The following is a 15,000-nucleotide window of genomic DNA, read 5'->3' on the forward strand; positions in this document are numbered from 1 at the left end:
ACACACACACACACAGACACACACACACTCACACACACTCACACTCCTCACCCCTCGAAGCAGTGTGCCACCGTCAGCGCCCACTTCCTGCCGATGAGCACGCAGCCACAGATGTGTCCGCTGGTGCCGCTCTGCAGCGAGCACTGCCAGGGCCACCAGCCGGGCCGGGACACCCGACCTCCCAGAATCCTCTTCTTCCGGTGGTGCGGCGGCGTGGGGAGCATGGGGCGCAGGCCGCAGTCTGGGGGGGGGGGGGGGTTATAGCCATCATCCAACACACAAACTGAAGATATGAAATGGTTTGTTTAGTATCTTTCACCTTCTCTGGAGCAGAGGACGGACACTCTCCTCCTGGAGTGACAGGAATGACTGAAGACAGAAGACAGACATCATATTACATTATATATCAATTATATATAATCCAACATTATATTACATTATATATATATATATATATTATATTATTATACATTATATTTAATTATATATAGTTCAAGTTCAAGAGGTTATTTGTCACATACATATACATACGGTCATACATATATGCAGTGAAATGTCATGACACCAGGTGATTACTCACAATATACTATATTATTAAACATTATATTACATTATATATATATATTATATTATTATACATTATATTATTATTATATGTTATATTTGATTATATATATGACATTATATTTTTATAGCTTGTATTAGATTTTATATATATATACAATATTATTATAATATTATACATTATATTATATATATATTTGACTATTACAGTGGGGCAAAAAAGTATTTAGTCAGCCACCAATTGTGCAAGTTCTCCCACTTAAAAAGATGAGAGAGGCTTGTTATTTTCATCATAGCTACACTTGAGACTATGAGAGACAGAATGGGGGGGAAAGAATCCAGGAAATCACATTGTAGGATTTTTAATGAATTAATTGGTAAATTCCTCGGTAAAATAAGTATTTGGTCACCTACAAACAAGCAAGATTTCTGGCTTTCACAGACCTGTAACTTTTTCTTTAAGAGGCTCCTCTGTCCTCCACTCGTTACCTGTATTAATGACACCTGTTTGAACTCGTTATCAGTATAAAAGACACCTGTCCACAACCTCAAACAGTCACACTCCAAACTCCACTATGGCCAAGACCAAAGAGCTGTCAAAGGACACCAGAAACAAAACTGTAGACCTGCACCAGGCTGGGAAGACTGAATCTGCAATAGGTAAGCAGCTTGTTGTGAAGAAATCAACTGTGGGAGCAATTATTAGAAAATGGAAGACATACAAGACCACTGATAATCTCCCTCCATCTGGGGCTCCACGCAAGATCTCACCCCGTGGGGTCAAAATGATCACAAGAACGGTGAGCAAACATCCCAGAACCACACGGGGGGACCTAGTGAATGACCTGCAGAGAGCTGGGACCAAAGTAACAAAGGCTACCATCAGTAACACACTACGCCACCAGGGACTCAAATCCTGCAGTGCCAGACGTGTCCCCCTGCTTAAGCCAGTACATGTCTAGGCCCGTCTGAAGTTTGCTAGAGAGCATTTGGATGATCCAGAAGAGGATTGGGAGAATGTCATATGGTCAGATGAAACCAAAATATAACTTTTTGGTAAAAACTCAACTTGTCGTGTTTGGAGGAGAAAGAAAGCTGAGTTGCATCCAAAGAACACCATACCTACTGTGAAGCATGGGGGTGGAAACATCATGCTTTGGGGCTGTTTGTCTGCAAAGGGACCAGGACAACTGATCCGTGTAAAGGAAAGAATGAATGGGGCCATGTATCGTGAGATTTTGAGTGAAAACCTCCTTCCATCAGCAAGGCATTGGAGATGAAGTGTGACTGGGCCTTTCAGCATGACAATGATCCCAAACACACCACCCGGGCAACGAAGGAGTGGCTTCATAAGAAGCATTTCAAGGTCCTGGAGTGGCCTAGTCAGTCTCCAGATCTCAACCCCATAGAAAATCTTTGGAGGGAGTTGAAAGTCTGTGTTGCCCAGCGACAGCCCCAAAACATCACTGCTCTAGAGGAGATCTGCACGGAGGAATGGGCCAAAATACCAGCAACAGTGTGTGAAAACCTTGTGAAGACTTACAGAAAATGTTTGACCTCTGTCATTGCAAACAAAGGGTGAATATAACAAAGTATTGAGATGAACTTTTGTTATTGACCAAATACTTATTTTCCACCATAATTTGCAAATAAATTCTTTAAAAATCAGACAATGTGATTTTCTAGATTTTTTCTCATTCTGTCTCTCATAGTTGAGGTATATCTACGATGAAAATAACAGGCCTCTCTCATCTTTTTAAGTGGGAGAACTTGCACAATTGGTGGCTGACTAAATACTTTTTTGCCCCACTGTATATTATTATACATTATATTAGATCATGTATATGATATTATTATATTATACATTATATTATATATATATATATTATTATTATACATTATATTAGATTATGTATATGATATTATTATAATATTATACATTATATTATATATATATATTATTATATAATTATACGTTATACTACATTACATTTCATTGAGCAGACGCTTTTATCCAAAGCCACTTACAATTGTTCAATCACCGACGGACGCAGCCATCAGGAGCAATGAGGGGTTAAGTGTCTTGCTCATGGACACTACAGCATGCTAGCAGGAGGAGCCTGGGATCCAACCAGCAACCTTTAGATGACTAGACCACCAGCTCTACCTCCTGAGCTACCATCCCCATATTAGATTATGTATATGATATTATTATATTATATTATATATATATTATTATTATACATTATATTAGATTATGTATATGATATTATTATAATATTATACATTATATTATATATATTATTATATAATTATACGTTATATTAGATGATGTATATGATATTATTAAATTATTATACATTATATTACAGATCAATCAATTACATCACATGTTATTCTCACGCTGCTCTTTGGAATACTGGATTCTGATTGGTCAGTAGTGGCCAATCAGCGCTCAGTTATCTCTGAATAACAGCCGCTGATCAGTAAACAACGGCCGTTGCCACGGGCAACCACTGCGCCGCCTGGTTCCGCCTCCCTTTTTGACGCTCCACGCTACATGCTGATGCTAACGCTCGCTGGTGGCGCCATCTTGTGACGCTGCGTAGGAACTGCAGTCCCCAACGTCCAATTCCACATTGCATTTCAGGATTCATGTCAATACAACTGCACATTAATAAGCACAAAGGTTTGTCATGTGAAGGCAACGGTTTTTGTTATTGTTCACGCCTTCGTTGCACTGTTTTTTTTACTAGTTTTCTATCTTAAACTTGACATACCAGGTACAAGAGCATTTCAAATCAATATCCTGCATCAGTGTACTTGTTTGTTTAGCAAGTAGCCGTGTAATAAGCAGGATAATGTGCAGCCAGACGCTCATTATCATTATATAACACCTTCAGAGTGAAGAGCCATCGTCCTGTCTGTGTTATTTTGCGATAGCGACCAGTTAGCTGCAGATGAACCTTTACTAAGCCCCGCCCCCACAAAGTCAAGGACATTCTACCTGAGTTTCTACATACTTATACTCAGAACTCCTACTCAGGGTTCTGCAAAAGAGTCCGACTTAGGAGTACTACTACTTTGGGGTACTACTACTTTGGAGTTCTACTACTTTGAGGTTCTACTACTTAGGATACTACTACTTGGGGGCTCTCCTACTTAGAAGTACTACTACTTGGGGCTTTCTACTACTTGGGGGTTTCTACTTCTTGGGAGTATAACTACTTGGGGGTTTCTACGACTTAGGAGTACTACTACTTGGGGCTTTCTACTACTTGGGGGGTTCAACTACTTAAGAGAACTACTACTTGGGGCTTTCTACTACTTGGGGGTTTCAACTACTTAGGAGTACTACTACTTGGGGGTTCTAATACTTGGGGGTTCTACTACGGCTTGGACCACCTTCTTTTCTCCAGACGGCCCTGCAGAGCAGATCCGTTCCTCAGGCTCCAGTCGGGATGGACGTGTAACCAACGGCGACGGCCCTGGACGCCGGGCTGCTCCGCTACCATGGCAACAGAGGAAGGGATGCTACGGCATGGAAACACACACACAAACAGACACACACATACATACACACTAGTTAGTGGATGATGTGACGACTTTCTCTGTAAACTCATCACTGTATGTGTACATAACAGTATGTGAGTAAAGTAATTTACACCTCTTCATCTGGTACTACGACTAATACTACCACCACTAATACTCGCGTGTCACAGTTCACCACCAAATCCTTCTCTTCGCCCTTTCCGGGCTTGGAACTGTGGGATCAGCGCAGTGCAGGCTTACATCCTGCTTGGCCCACCACTCATACCTGGTGTCATGGAGAGGATCGCTGCCCAGACCCTGCGCTCTGAACCCTGGTGTTCCTCAGGGCTCCGTCCCGGCTCCTCCGGTCTTCTCCTCAGACACAAAACTCTGTCTCTTCTTGTCTTCCCTCCGAAAACAGAAATCAGGCGGCGGATCTCGGCATGTTGGTGCGTGGATGTCTGCGCACCACCCGGAGCTCCGTCCGGAAAGGCCGCCCTCTCACAGGCCGCTCCATCACCATCGAAAACACCAACGTATCTCTCTCTCAGACGGCGAAGAGCCTCTGGGTAATTCTGGACCAGGAGCTCTCCTGCTCCGCCCACATCGCTGCTGCAACTCGCCCCTGCGTGTTTTCCCACGACAATATCCGTGGAATACGTCCGTTCCTCACGAGGGACAAGTTCTGGTTCAGGCGATACTGCAACGCTCTTCTGGCTGAACTTCCTGCCTGTTCCATCTGACCTTGACCGACCTCTACCGACCTCTACCTCTACCACAGCCTCCAGAACGCGGCAGCCCGTCTAGAGTTCAACCAACCAACGTTCTCTCATGTGCCTCCCCTCCTTCCACCCCTTCACTGGCTTCCCATCTCCGCCCGGATCAAATTCAAGATGCCGGTTCCCCTGTTTCCAGACCTACACCCGCCGGTCGGGCGCCAGACTCCTCCACCCCTGCTACGCGGACTCAGAGGAGTCGCTCGTCCCGGTCCTGACTCTTCTCATCCCTCTTTCCACTCTCTACGTCTACTAATGCCTCCAAGTGAGTGTTCAGCTGTGACTGTGAAAAGCCATCAGCGACTTAACGTCGGGTCCGTGTGTGTGTGTGTGTGTGTGGTTGGCGTGTGTGTGTGCGTGTGTGTGCGTGTGTGTGTGTGCGTGCATGTGTGTGTGTGTGTACTAACCTTACCCTAGCCCCAGCTGGGAGCAGGTCAACACACTGAGCTGCTGGTTCCAGTCGTCAGCACAGACCTGGTACTGGACCGCCGACCTGGAGACCGTCAGCAGCCAATCAGAGGCCGGCTCCAGGGAGACTGCACGCACGCACGCACGCACGCACGCACGCACGCACGCACGCACGCACGCACGCACGCACGCACGCACACACACACACACACACACACACACACACACAAAACAGGCACAGAAACATAGAGAAAAATCAGGCACACATATTTGTGACAAGATGTTTGGCTCTTTTTTGGGATTGGGTTGTTGACGAGTCACTCTTGGTGCATTTGGCTCAGTTGGTGTGAGGCACGGGGAGCGAGGGAGGACTTCTGTCAGAATGACGGCTGAGGTGGAGGAGTGGATCCCTATGGATCCCAAAAATATTTTAGCCTTCTTCTCTCAAAATGGCCTATTTTGGTAGAAGGCAATGTGTGAATCAGTCAAATGTCCTTCAGTGAATCCAGATCCAGACTCGTGTGGCTCATGAGTCCGGCTGCGTCTCCGACGCGTCCTCAACCAAACTAAATGAACGACTCATTTGCTGAGTGACTCCAGACTCCTGAGTCCTTTTAAAATTTATTCACTACAAACAAATCTTTTGTGGGGGTCCTGCATCACTGACGCATATACAGAAGAAAAAGATGAAAGACAGACAGACAGACAGACAGACAGACAGACAGACAGACAGACAGACAGACAGACAGAGGGACGACTGGAGAGCGAGAGAGAGAGAGAGAAAGGAGTGACTGATAATGACACACTGTCCATCTGTCACCCGTGTGAGTCTGTTGTTGTGTATTTGTGTGTGTGTGTGTGTCCTACCACAGCTCCACTCGTCGGAGCTGTCAGAACAGTGCTTCACGCCGTCGCACCACAGCATCCGGTGGACGCACTGGTGGTTGTTGCACTCCAGCTCGTTGTCCCTGCACAGTGCTGCGGGGAAGAACCACCTTCATCATCATCATCACCACCTCCACCACCGTCATCTTTATCATCGTTATCATCACTAGCACCTTCATCATCATCATCATCATCACCACCACCACCACCACCGTCATCTTTATCATCGTTATCATCACTAGCACCTTCATCATCCGAGTCCAGTTAAGGGTTTTACTGAAGAGTTCTACTCAGGGTTCTGATAAAGAGTTCTACTCAGGGTTTTGAGCCGTGGTTCCATTGCATTGTATTCTAAACTTAAGTCCAAGCTTCTCAATTTGTGGTAAGCGTACCCATGGGAGTACACAGAGGACTGTGAGGGGTGGGATCATTATTTTAAAAGTATTTTCAAATTAAAAACAATGTTTAAGTGTATTCAGGATTATTTGCCTGCCTGCTGAAAACCACTATGACTCGTAGCCTGTGGTGGCTGACACTACTTCTACACTGTCCTCGTGAAAAGTGAAAATAATGTCAACAAGCACAAATCTTTCAGCTGAAAACTGCCTCCGAAAGCTGTTTCCAAAGAAACAAACATTACTCTGTGTTAAAAACATCCTCATCTTTTGACTCCCGCTGCTATTTGAATTACATTTCACTGCATATATGTATGGAAGTATGTATATGTATGTGACAAATAAAAATCTTGAATCTTGAATCTTGAATCTTGAATGGTGCTGATGAGGGAGGGGTACTCACAGCAGTTCACCTCGTCCACCAGCAGGGGGCAGTCTGGGAAGCCGTCACAGATCATGCTGGTCTTGATACACACCTTGCTGCCTGTACACTCCCACAGGCCCCGCTCCGCACAGCCTGCACACAAATAGAAATATACTACTGAGCGTACAGTATCACTAAGTGTATCACTAGGTGTACGAGTCTAAGTGTCCCACTAGGTGTACTAGTCAAAGTGTACAGTACCACTGAGTGTACTACTGAGTGTACAGTATCACTAAGTGTATCACAAGGTGTACGAGTTTAAGTGTCCCACTAGGTGTAGTGGTCAAAGTGTACAGTACCACTAAGTGTACCACCAAGTGTACTAGTCAAAGTGTCCTACTAAATATACCACTAACTACAGTACTAAGTGTCCCACTAGGTGTACTAGTCAAAGTGTACAATACCACTAAGTGTACAGTACCACAAGGTGTACCACTAAGTGTACCACTAAGTGTACTAGTCGAAGTGTACCACTAAGTTTACAACTAAGTGTACTGGTCTACTGTAACAGTACCCCTAAGTGTACTAGTTTAAGTGTCCTTCTAAATATACCACTAACTACAGTACGAAGTGTGCCACTAAGTGTACTATTAAATATACTACTAACTACTAAGTGCACCACTAAGTGTACGACTAAATATATTACGAACTGCAAAGTGTACCACTGAGTGTACTATAAAATATTCTACAAACTACTTAGTGCACTACTAAGTGTACCACTAAATATTCTACGAACTACAAAGTGTACCACAAAGTGTACTATTAAATATACTACTAACTACTAAGTGCACTACTAAGTATACGACCAAATATACTAAAAACTTGAAAGTGTACCACTAAGTGCACCACTAAGTGTACTAATAAATATACAACTTACTGCTAAGTGTACCACTAAGTATACCACTCAGTATACCATGACCAGATACTGTGGTTGTCAAACAGTATTTATACTGTTGGTTACTCTCCGTCAACTAAAAGCAGGAACGCCAGTTTGAACATCTGATTCATTTCATCAAAAACATTGTGGAATGTGCAGTTCTAACTGCAATAGAAGGAAAACATAATGAAATCATTAAAGTACTCATTATATGTACTCATGTCATGATCTGGAGCTTGACCGTCTCACCGCAGTTGTCCTCGTCGCTGTGGTCGTCGCAGTCCAGGTGTCCGTCGCAGCGCTTGGTCGCCAGGACGCAGCGCCCCGAGCGACACTTGAAGTGACTGGGGGAGCACTCTGTCGCCACGGCAACGCCCGGGAAGAAGACGACGACGACGACGACGACGACGACGACAAACGGCAACAACAGTCAAAACAAACGACGACGTGAATAAGAACTGTGGATGAGCCTGGGGTGGGGGGGCGTGCGTCCGTACCGTCGATGCCGTCCTCCGGCAGCAGGCAGGAAGCGTTGCCTCCCTCCTGGGGGAACTGGCTGCAGTCAGAGCCCTCCGGCCACGGCAGCCCCACGATGCCCAGCACCGACTCACAGCGCTCCTTGGCACTGCGACAGAGCGACCTGGAGAGACAGAGAGAGAGACAGTCAGACAGACGGACAAACAAAGAGTGACAGACGGAGTGACAGACCCAAAGACAGAGGACAGACAGAGCTGCGGGCAGCCAGACCTATCGAGCGAAAGATAGAGAAAGACAGGTATTGACAGAGTTACAGACAGACATTTACAGACAGTTATGGACAGACAGAATTACTGGGAGACAAGCACAGCTACAGACAGACCCAGAGCGACAGACGGGCAGAAAGACGGTAGCAGACAGACATACAGAGTCAGAGCTCCAGACCTGCAGGGCGGGACCCTCTGGGACGTGGCCGGGTCGCACTTGGGGACCAGCAGGGTGCAGGCGTAGAACATGAGGTACTGGTAGCAGCCGGTCTGGACCAGGGCGGGGAACAGCGACGCCTCCCAGGACACAGAGCTCTCCCGCTGGGACCCGTGGCCCAGGAAGTTGGGGAAGCTGGTCTGGTTGTACGGCAGGTTCATGCACAGCTCCAGGGTGATGGCCTCACACTGACCTGAACAAGACAAGGCTTCTAAATATACTGTATATATCACTAAATCTACGTATACTATATGGGCCCCCTAGGGGTCCTCAAAGGAATTGCAAGCTGGTACGCGGCTCAATTATTTTAAATAAACATGTGTTGTTGTGTTAAAAAACAAAATGTCCATATATTTCCTCTCAGAATCATTTATCCAGATTTAAAATCTGAGTGCAAATAAAACACATGAAAAATAAAAAATAAACACACACACACACACACAGACACACACACACACACACACACACACACACACACACACACACACACACACACACACACACACACACACACACACACACACACACACACACACACACACACACACACACCCCGATCAGCTACAGCATTAAAACCTCCACTAATAACTAAGATTGTGTAGCTCCCCCTGGTGTCCCCAAAACAGCTGTGAGGTGGAGGCAGTGACTCCACCAGACTCTGAAGGTGTCCTGTGGCATCTGGCACCAAGACGTTAGCAGCAGATCCTTTAAGTCCTGGAAGTTGGAGGTGGGGCCCCCATGGATCAGGCTTGTTGTTCCAGCACATCCCACAGATGCTCCATCGGATTGCGATCTGAGGAATCTAGAGTCAACACCTTGAACTATTTGTCACGTTCCTCGAACCACTCCTGAGCAGTGTTTGCAATGTGGCAGCGGCATTATCCTGCTGAAAGAGGCCACTGCCATCAGGGAATACCGTTGTCATGAAGGGGTGAAGCTGGTCTCCAACAATGTTTATGTAGGTGCAACATGTCAACGTAACATCCACATGAACGCCAGGACCCAAGGTTTCCCAGCACAACATTGTCCAGAGCATCACACTGCCTCCACCGGCTTGTCTTCTTCCCATAATGCATCCTGGTGCCCTCTCTTCCCCAGGTAAATGACAGTTGCTCCCGCCCATCCACATGATGTAGAAGAAAAGGTGATTCTTCAGACCTCCACCTTCTTCCATTGCTCCACGGTCCAGTTGTGACGCTCACGTGTCCATTGTAGGTGCTTTCAGGGGTGGACAGGGGTCAGCATGGACACTGTGAGCTCCCATACGCAGCAAGCTGCCATGCACTGTGTGTTCTACACCTTTCTATCACAGCACCGTTCACTTTTCCACCCATTAGTGCTGCAGTAGTTCTTCTGTGGGATGGAACCAGACGGACTAGACCTGGCTCCCCACGTGCATCAATGAGCCTTGGGCCCCGTCACCCTGTGGCCGGTTCAGCGCGCGTCCTTCCTTGGACACTTTTGGTAGCTAGTAACCAAGGTAAGAACTGACTGTTCACTTGTTGCCTTATATATCCCTAATATAATAATAATATATCAAAGTAAGTATAAAAATAGTGTATAACAGTATATATATAATAATAATGTATACAAGCAAATATAACAATAATATATAACAGTATATATATAATAATAATACATTACAGTATATATATATATAATAATAATATATAACAGTATATATATATAATAATAATATATAACAGTATATATATATAATAATAATATATAACAGTATATACAGTATATCATAATAATATATACCACCTCTTGACAGGTGCCATTGGTTTAATGTTGTGGCTGATCTGTGTGTGTGTGTGTGTGTGTGTACATACATATATATATATATATATATATATATTATTATTATTATTTTTTTTTTACATATATAAAAAGTTCTTATTATATAAAAATATGTATATGCAACCAATGAAAGGTTTTCTGTTTCAACATTTTTTTAAATAATTTATTTTCACAAAATAAAATCTGATCTATGCATTGATGCAGCATGAGCTTACGTGCTATATACAGTTTATATATTATATAAATAAGATGACTCAGAGCCAGTGTGTAGAATTTATACTGATAGGGTATTTTGAATAGGTATAATCCTAATGTACACAGGCATCCATGTTCAGTTCATTATGCAGGACAGCAAAGTCTACACTGCCCTCTAGTGGTCGACAAATCCACTGCAGGACAGTACATACATGAAGCATGTTCATATCAAGGGTTGAAAGTATGGCAATTTCATATCATGTTAATTTATTTAATATAAATGTTTTGAATGTGTGTGTGTGCGTGTGTGTGTGTGTGTGTGTGTGTGTGTGTCTCACTGCAGTTGCTGCGTGGCAGACAGGGGGCGCCGCCCACCCCACACTGTGCAGGACAAGAGGTGGAGATGCAACTGGACTGACCAGGAAGACACAAGGCCTGGGCTGGACACACATACACCCACCCACACACACACACACACACACACACAGACACAGACAGACAGACAGACAGACAGACAGACAGACAGACAGACAGACAGACAGACAGACAGACAGACAGACAGACAGACAGACAGACAGACAGACACACACACACACACACACACACACACAGAGCGAGAGAGATGAATAAATGAGTAAGTAATGATAAGAGTTCCAATATAATAAAATATTTGGGAAAGAGAGCTAAAAATGGGGAGCAGGAGAAAAAAGAGCAATGGATCGATAGATGGATGGATGGATAGATGGATGATGGATGGATGATGGATGGATGGGTGGATGGATGATGGATGGATGGGTGGATGATAGTTACTCTGGTTGGAGGTGCAGTTCTCATCGCTGCCGTCCTTAGAGCCGCATGGATGATAGATGGATGGGTGGGTGGGTGGGTGGATGGATGGATAGATGGGTGGGTGGGTGGATGGATGGGTGGGTGGGTGGGTGGGTGGGTGGATGGATGATGGATGGATGGGTAGTTACTCTGGTTGGAGGTACAGTTCTCCTCGTCGCTGCCGTCCTGACAGTCGCATAGATAGAAAGATGGATGGATGGATGGATGGGTGAATGGGTGGATGGGTGGATGGGTGGATGGGTGGATGGATGGATCGTGGATGGATGGGTGGGTGGGTGGATGGATGGGTGGGTGGGTGGGTGGGTGGATGGATGATGGATGGATGGATGGATGGGTGAATGGGTGGATGGGTGGATGGATGGATCGTGGATGGATGGGTGGGTGGGTGAATTTTGTGTGGATGGGTGGGTGGATGGTTGGATGGATGGTGAATGGGTGGGTCGGTGGGTAGATGGATGGATGGATGGGTGGATGACGGATGGATGGATGGATGGATGGATTGATGGATGGATGATGGATGGATGGATAGTTACTCTGGTTGGAGGTGCAGTTCTCCTCGTCACTGCCGTCCTTACAGTCCTTGTCTCCGTCACAGTGGAAGGCGGAGGGGATGCACTGCCCGTTGCTGCACTCCAGCAGCCCCTGGCTCCTGCAGGCTGGACGTGACGCGACACATTGTTTGGTTTCAAGTCACAACCGTCGCCAAAAATCAATCAGACGAGTGTTTCTCCGTCACTCATCTAAACCCAGCGAAAAGCCAAGCAGACCAGACGAAGGTGGAGCACGTCAGGGGCAGCGTGGGCGTGGCCCAGCAGGTCACTGAGCTCCATCACCTGGAACGCAGCACCACCTCCAACACAAACGAGAGTTTTCCGAGTTCCCTTGAACGCAGCATCACTTCCTGCCGTCTCCGGGCCCCATACAAACGTGAAGGTGGAGGTCGGGTGGAGGGAGGCTGTTTTTACTTCACGTCGATTTAATGTTTGGGAAGTAAATTGTGTGTAAATAAAAACACGTTCACTTGAAACAAACGTTTAAACGTCTTTACGATGTTGTTACTGGAGCTTTATTAACTCATGTGTTCGACCAATCACCATGGACTACATCATCGTCGTCACTGACGACCCTCAAGCGCGGTGTTCTAACAGTTACGATGGTTCCTGGATGACTCGGTGTGGTTGCCGTGGTAACTCACAGCAGTTGAGCTCGTCCGTCTTGTCCACACAGTCGTTGTCCCCGTCGCACAGCCAGTCCTTAGAGATGCAGCGACCGTCACCACAGCCATGCTCCAGGGCCGGGTCGCACACTGACACACACACACACACACACACACACTAATATAAATATTAACACCTCAACACAAGAACTGAAGGTGGAAACATGCTGTTCCACCCATTCAGTCAGTCAGTCAGTCAGACTCAGCCAGTCAGTCAAAGAGTCAGTCTGTCTGTCAGAGTGAGTGAGTCAGTCAGTCATTCATAGAGTCAGTCAATCAGTCAGTTGGTCAGTCAGCCATAGTCAGTTCGTTGGTCAGTCAGTCATAGAATCAGTCAGTCAGTCATAGACACAGCCAGTCACTCATAGAGTCCCTCAGTCTGTCATACTCAGTCAGTCAGTAATATAGTCAGTCAGTCAATCAGTCAGTCAGTCAGTCAGTCAGTTAGTTAGTTAGTGGGTTGGTCAGTCAGTCATAGTCAGTTAGTCATAGTCTTTCAGTCAGTCGGTCAGTCAGTCAGTCAGTCAGTCAGTCAGTTAGTTAGTTAGTGGGTTGGTCAGTCAGTCAGTCAGTCATAGTCAGTTAGTCATAGAGTCATTCAGTCAGTCGGTCAGTCAATCAGTGACTCAGTCAGTTAGTTGGTTGGTTGGTCAGTCAGTAAGTCAATCAGGCAGTCAGTAATATAGTCAGTCAGTCAGTCAGTCAGTTAGTTAGTGGGTTTGGTCAGTCAGTCAGTCAGTCATAGTCAGTTAGTCATAGAGTCATTCAGTCAGTCGGTCAGTCAATCAGTGACTCAGTCAGTTAGTTGGTTGGTTGGTCAGTCAGTCAGTCAATCAGTCAGTCAGTAATATAGTCAGTCAGTCAGTCAGTCAGTCAGTCAGTTAGTTAGTTAGTGGGTTTGGTCAGTCAGTCAATCAGTCATAGTCAGTCATAGAGTCATTCAGTCAGTCGGTCAGTCAATCAGTGACTCAGTCAGTTAGTTGGTTGGTTGGTCGGTCAGTCAGTCATAGTCAGTCAGTCATAGTCAGTCCTCTCACCACAGTTGACTTCGTCACTCAGGTCTCCACAATCGTCATAACCGTCACACACCAGAGAGGGAGACAGACAGCGACCTGTCGCACAACGGAACTCTGCATCCAAACAATCTGAGAGAGAGAGAGAGAGAGCGAGAGAGACAAGGGGAGAGAGACAGGGGGAGAGAGACAGGGGGAGAGAGAGAGACAGAGAGAGACAGAGCGAGAGAGAGAGACAGAGAGAGACAGAGCGAGAGAGACAAGGGGAGAGAGACAGGGGGAGAGAGAGAGACAGAGAGAGAGACAGAGAGAGACAGAGCGAGAGATAGAGAGAGAGACAGAGAGACAGAGCAAGAGAGACAGGGAGAAAGGGAGTGGGAACGAGGGATTATTATTCCTGAAATGTTGGTATTTTAGTTTTTTGGACGTCCTATCCGTCTGTCTCTCTGTCGTCCTATCCGTCTGTCTCTCTGTCGTCCTATCCGTCTGTCTCTCTGTCGTTCTATCCGTCTGTCTCTCTGTCGTCCTATCCGTCTGTCTCTCTGTCGTCCTATCCGTCTGTCTCTCTGTCGTCCTATCCGTCTGTCTCTCTGTCGTCCTATCCGTCTGTCTCTCTGTCGTCCTATCCGTCTGTCTCTCTGTCGTCCTATCCGTCTGTCTCTCTGTCGTCCTATCCGTCTGTCTCTCTGTCGTTCTATCCGTCTGTCTCTCTGTCGTCCTATCCGTCTGTCTCTCTGTCGTCCTATCCGTCTGTCTAACTGTCGTCCTATCCGTCTGTCTCTCTGTCGTCCTATCCGTCTGTCTCTCTGTCGTCCTATCCGTCTGTCTCTCTGTCGTCCTATCCGTCTGTCTCTCTGTCGTCCTATCCGTCTGTCTCTCTGTCGTCCTATCCGTCTGTCTCTCTGTCGTCCTATCCGTCTGTCTCTCTGTCGTCCTATCCGCCTGTCTCTCTGTCGTTCTATCCGTCTGTCTCTCTGTCGTCCTATCCGTCTGTGTCTCTGTCGTTCTATCCGTCTGTCTCTCTGTCGTCCTATCCGCCTGTCTCTCTGTCGTCCTATCCGTCTGTCTCTCTGTCGTCCTATCCGTCTGTCTCTCTGTCGTCCT

The 15,000-nt window shown here is 46.1% G+C and overlaps 1 protein-coding gene across 1 annotated transcript in view; it reads right to left on the reverse strand.

Moving 5' to 3' along the window:
- Positions 1-15,000, reverse strand: part of corin (corin, serine peptidase) — a 41,430-nt gene that overhangs the window by 6,200 nt on the left and 20,230 nt on the right. The window contains exons 8-20 of the mRNA XM_080023209.1: positions 13,921-14,028; positions 12,863-12,973; positions 12,201-12,323; positions 11,157-11,258; positions 8,782-9,013; positions 8,358-8,500; positions 8,110-8,217; positions 6,963-7,076; positions 6,147-6,257; positions 5,284-5,407; positions 3,970-4,098; positions 320-369; positions 52-241 (exon numbers count right to left, since the gene is read on the reverse strand). Of these exons, the coding sequence (XP_079879335.1) occupies positions 52-241; positions 320-369; positions 3,970-4,098; positions 5,284-5,407; positions 6,147-6,257; positions 6,963-7,076; positions 8,110-8,217; positions 8,358-8,500; positions 8,782-9,013; positions 11,157-11,258; positions 12,201-12,323; positions 12,863-12,973; positions 13,921-14,028 (1,645 nt within the window). The remainder of the gene's footprint in view (positions 1-51; positions 242-319; positions 370-3,969; positions 4,099-5,283; positions 5,408-6,146; positions 6,258-6,962; positions 7,077-8,109; positions 8,218-8,357; positions 8,501-8,781; positions 9,014-11,156; positions 11,259-12,200; positions 12,324-12,862; positions 12,974-13,920; positions 14,029-15,000) is intronic.

Source organism: Zeus faber (genome assembly GCF_960531495.2).
Source record: "Zeus faber genome assembly, chromosome: 22".
In the NCBI taxonomy this organism is placed as follows: domain Eukaryota; kingdom Metazoa; phylum Chordata; class Actinopteri; order Zeiformes; family Zeidae; genus Zeus; species Zeus faber.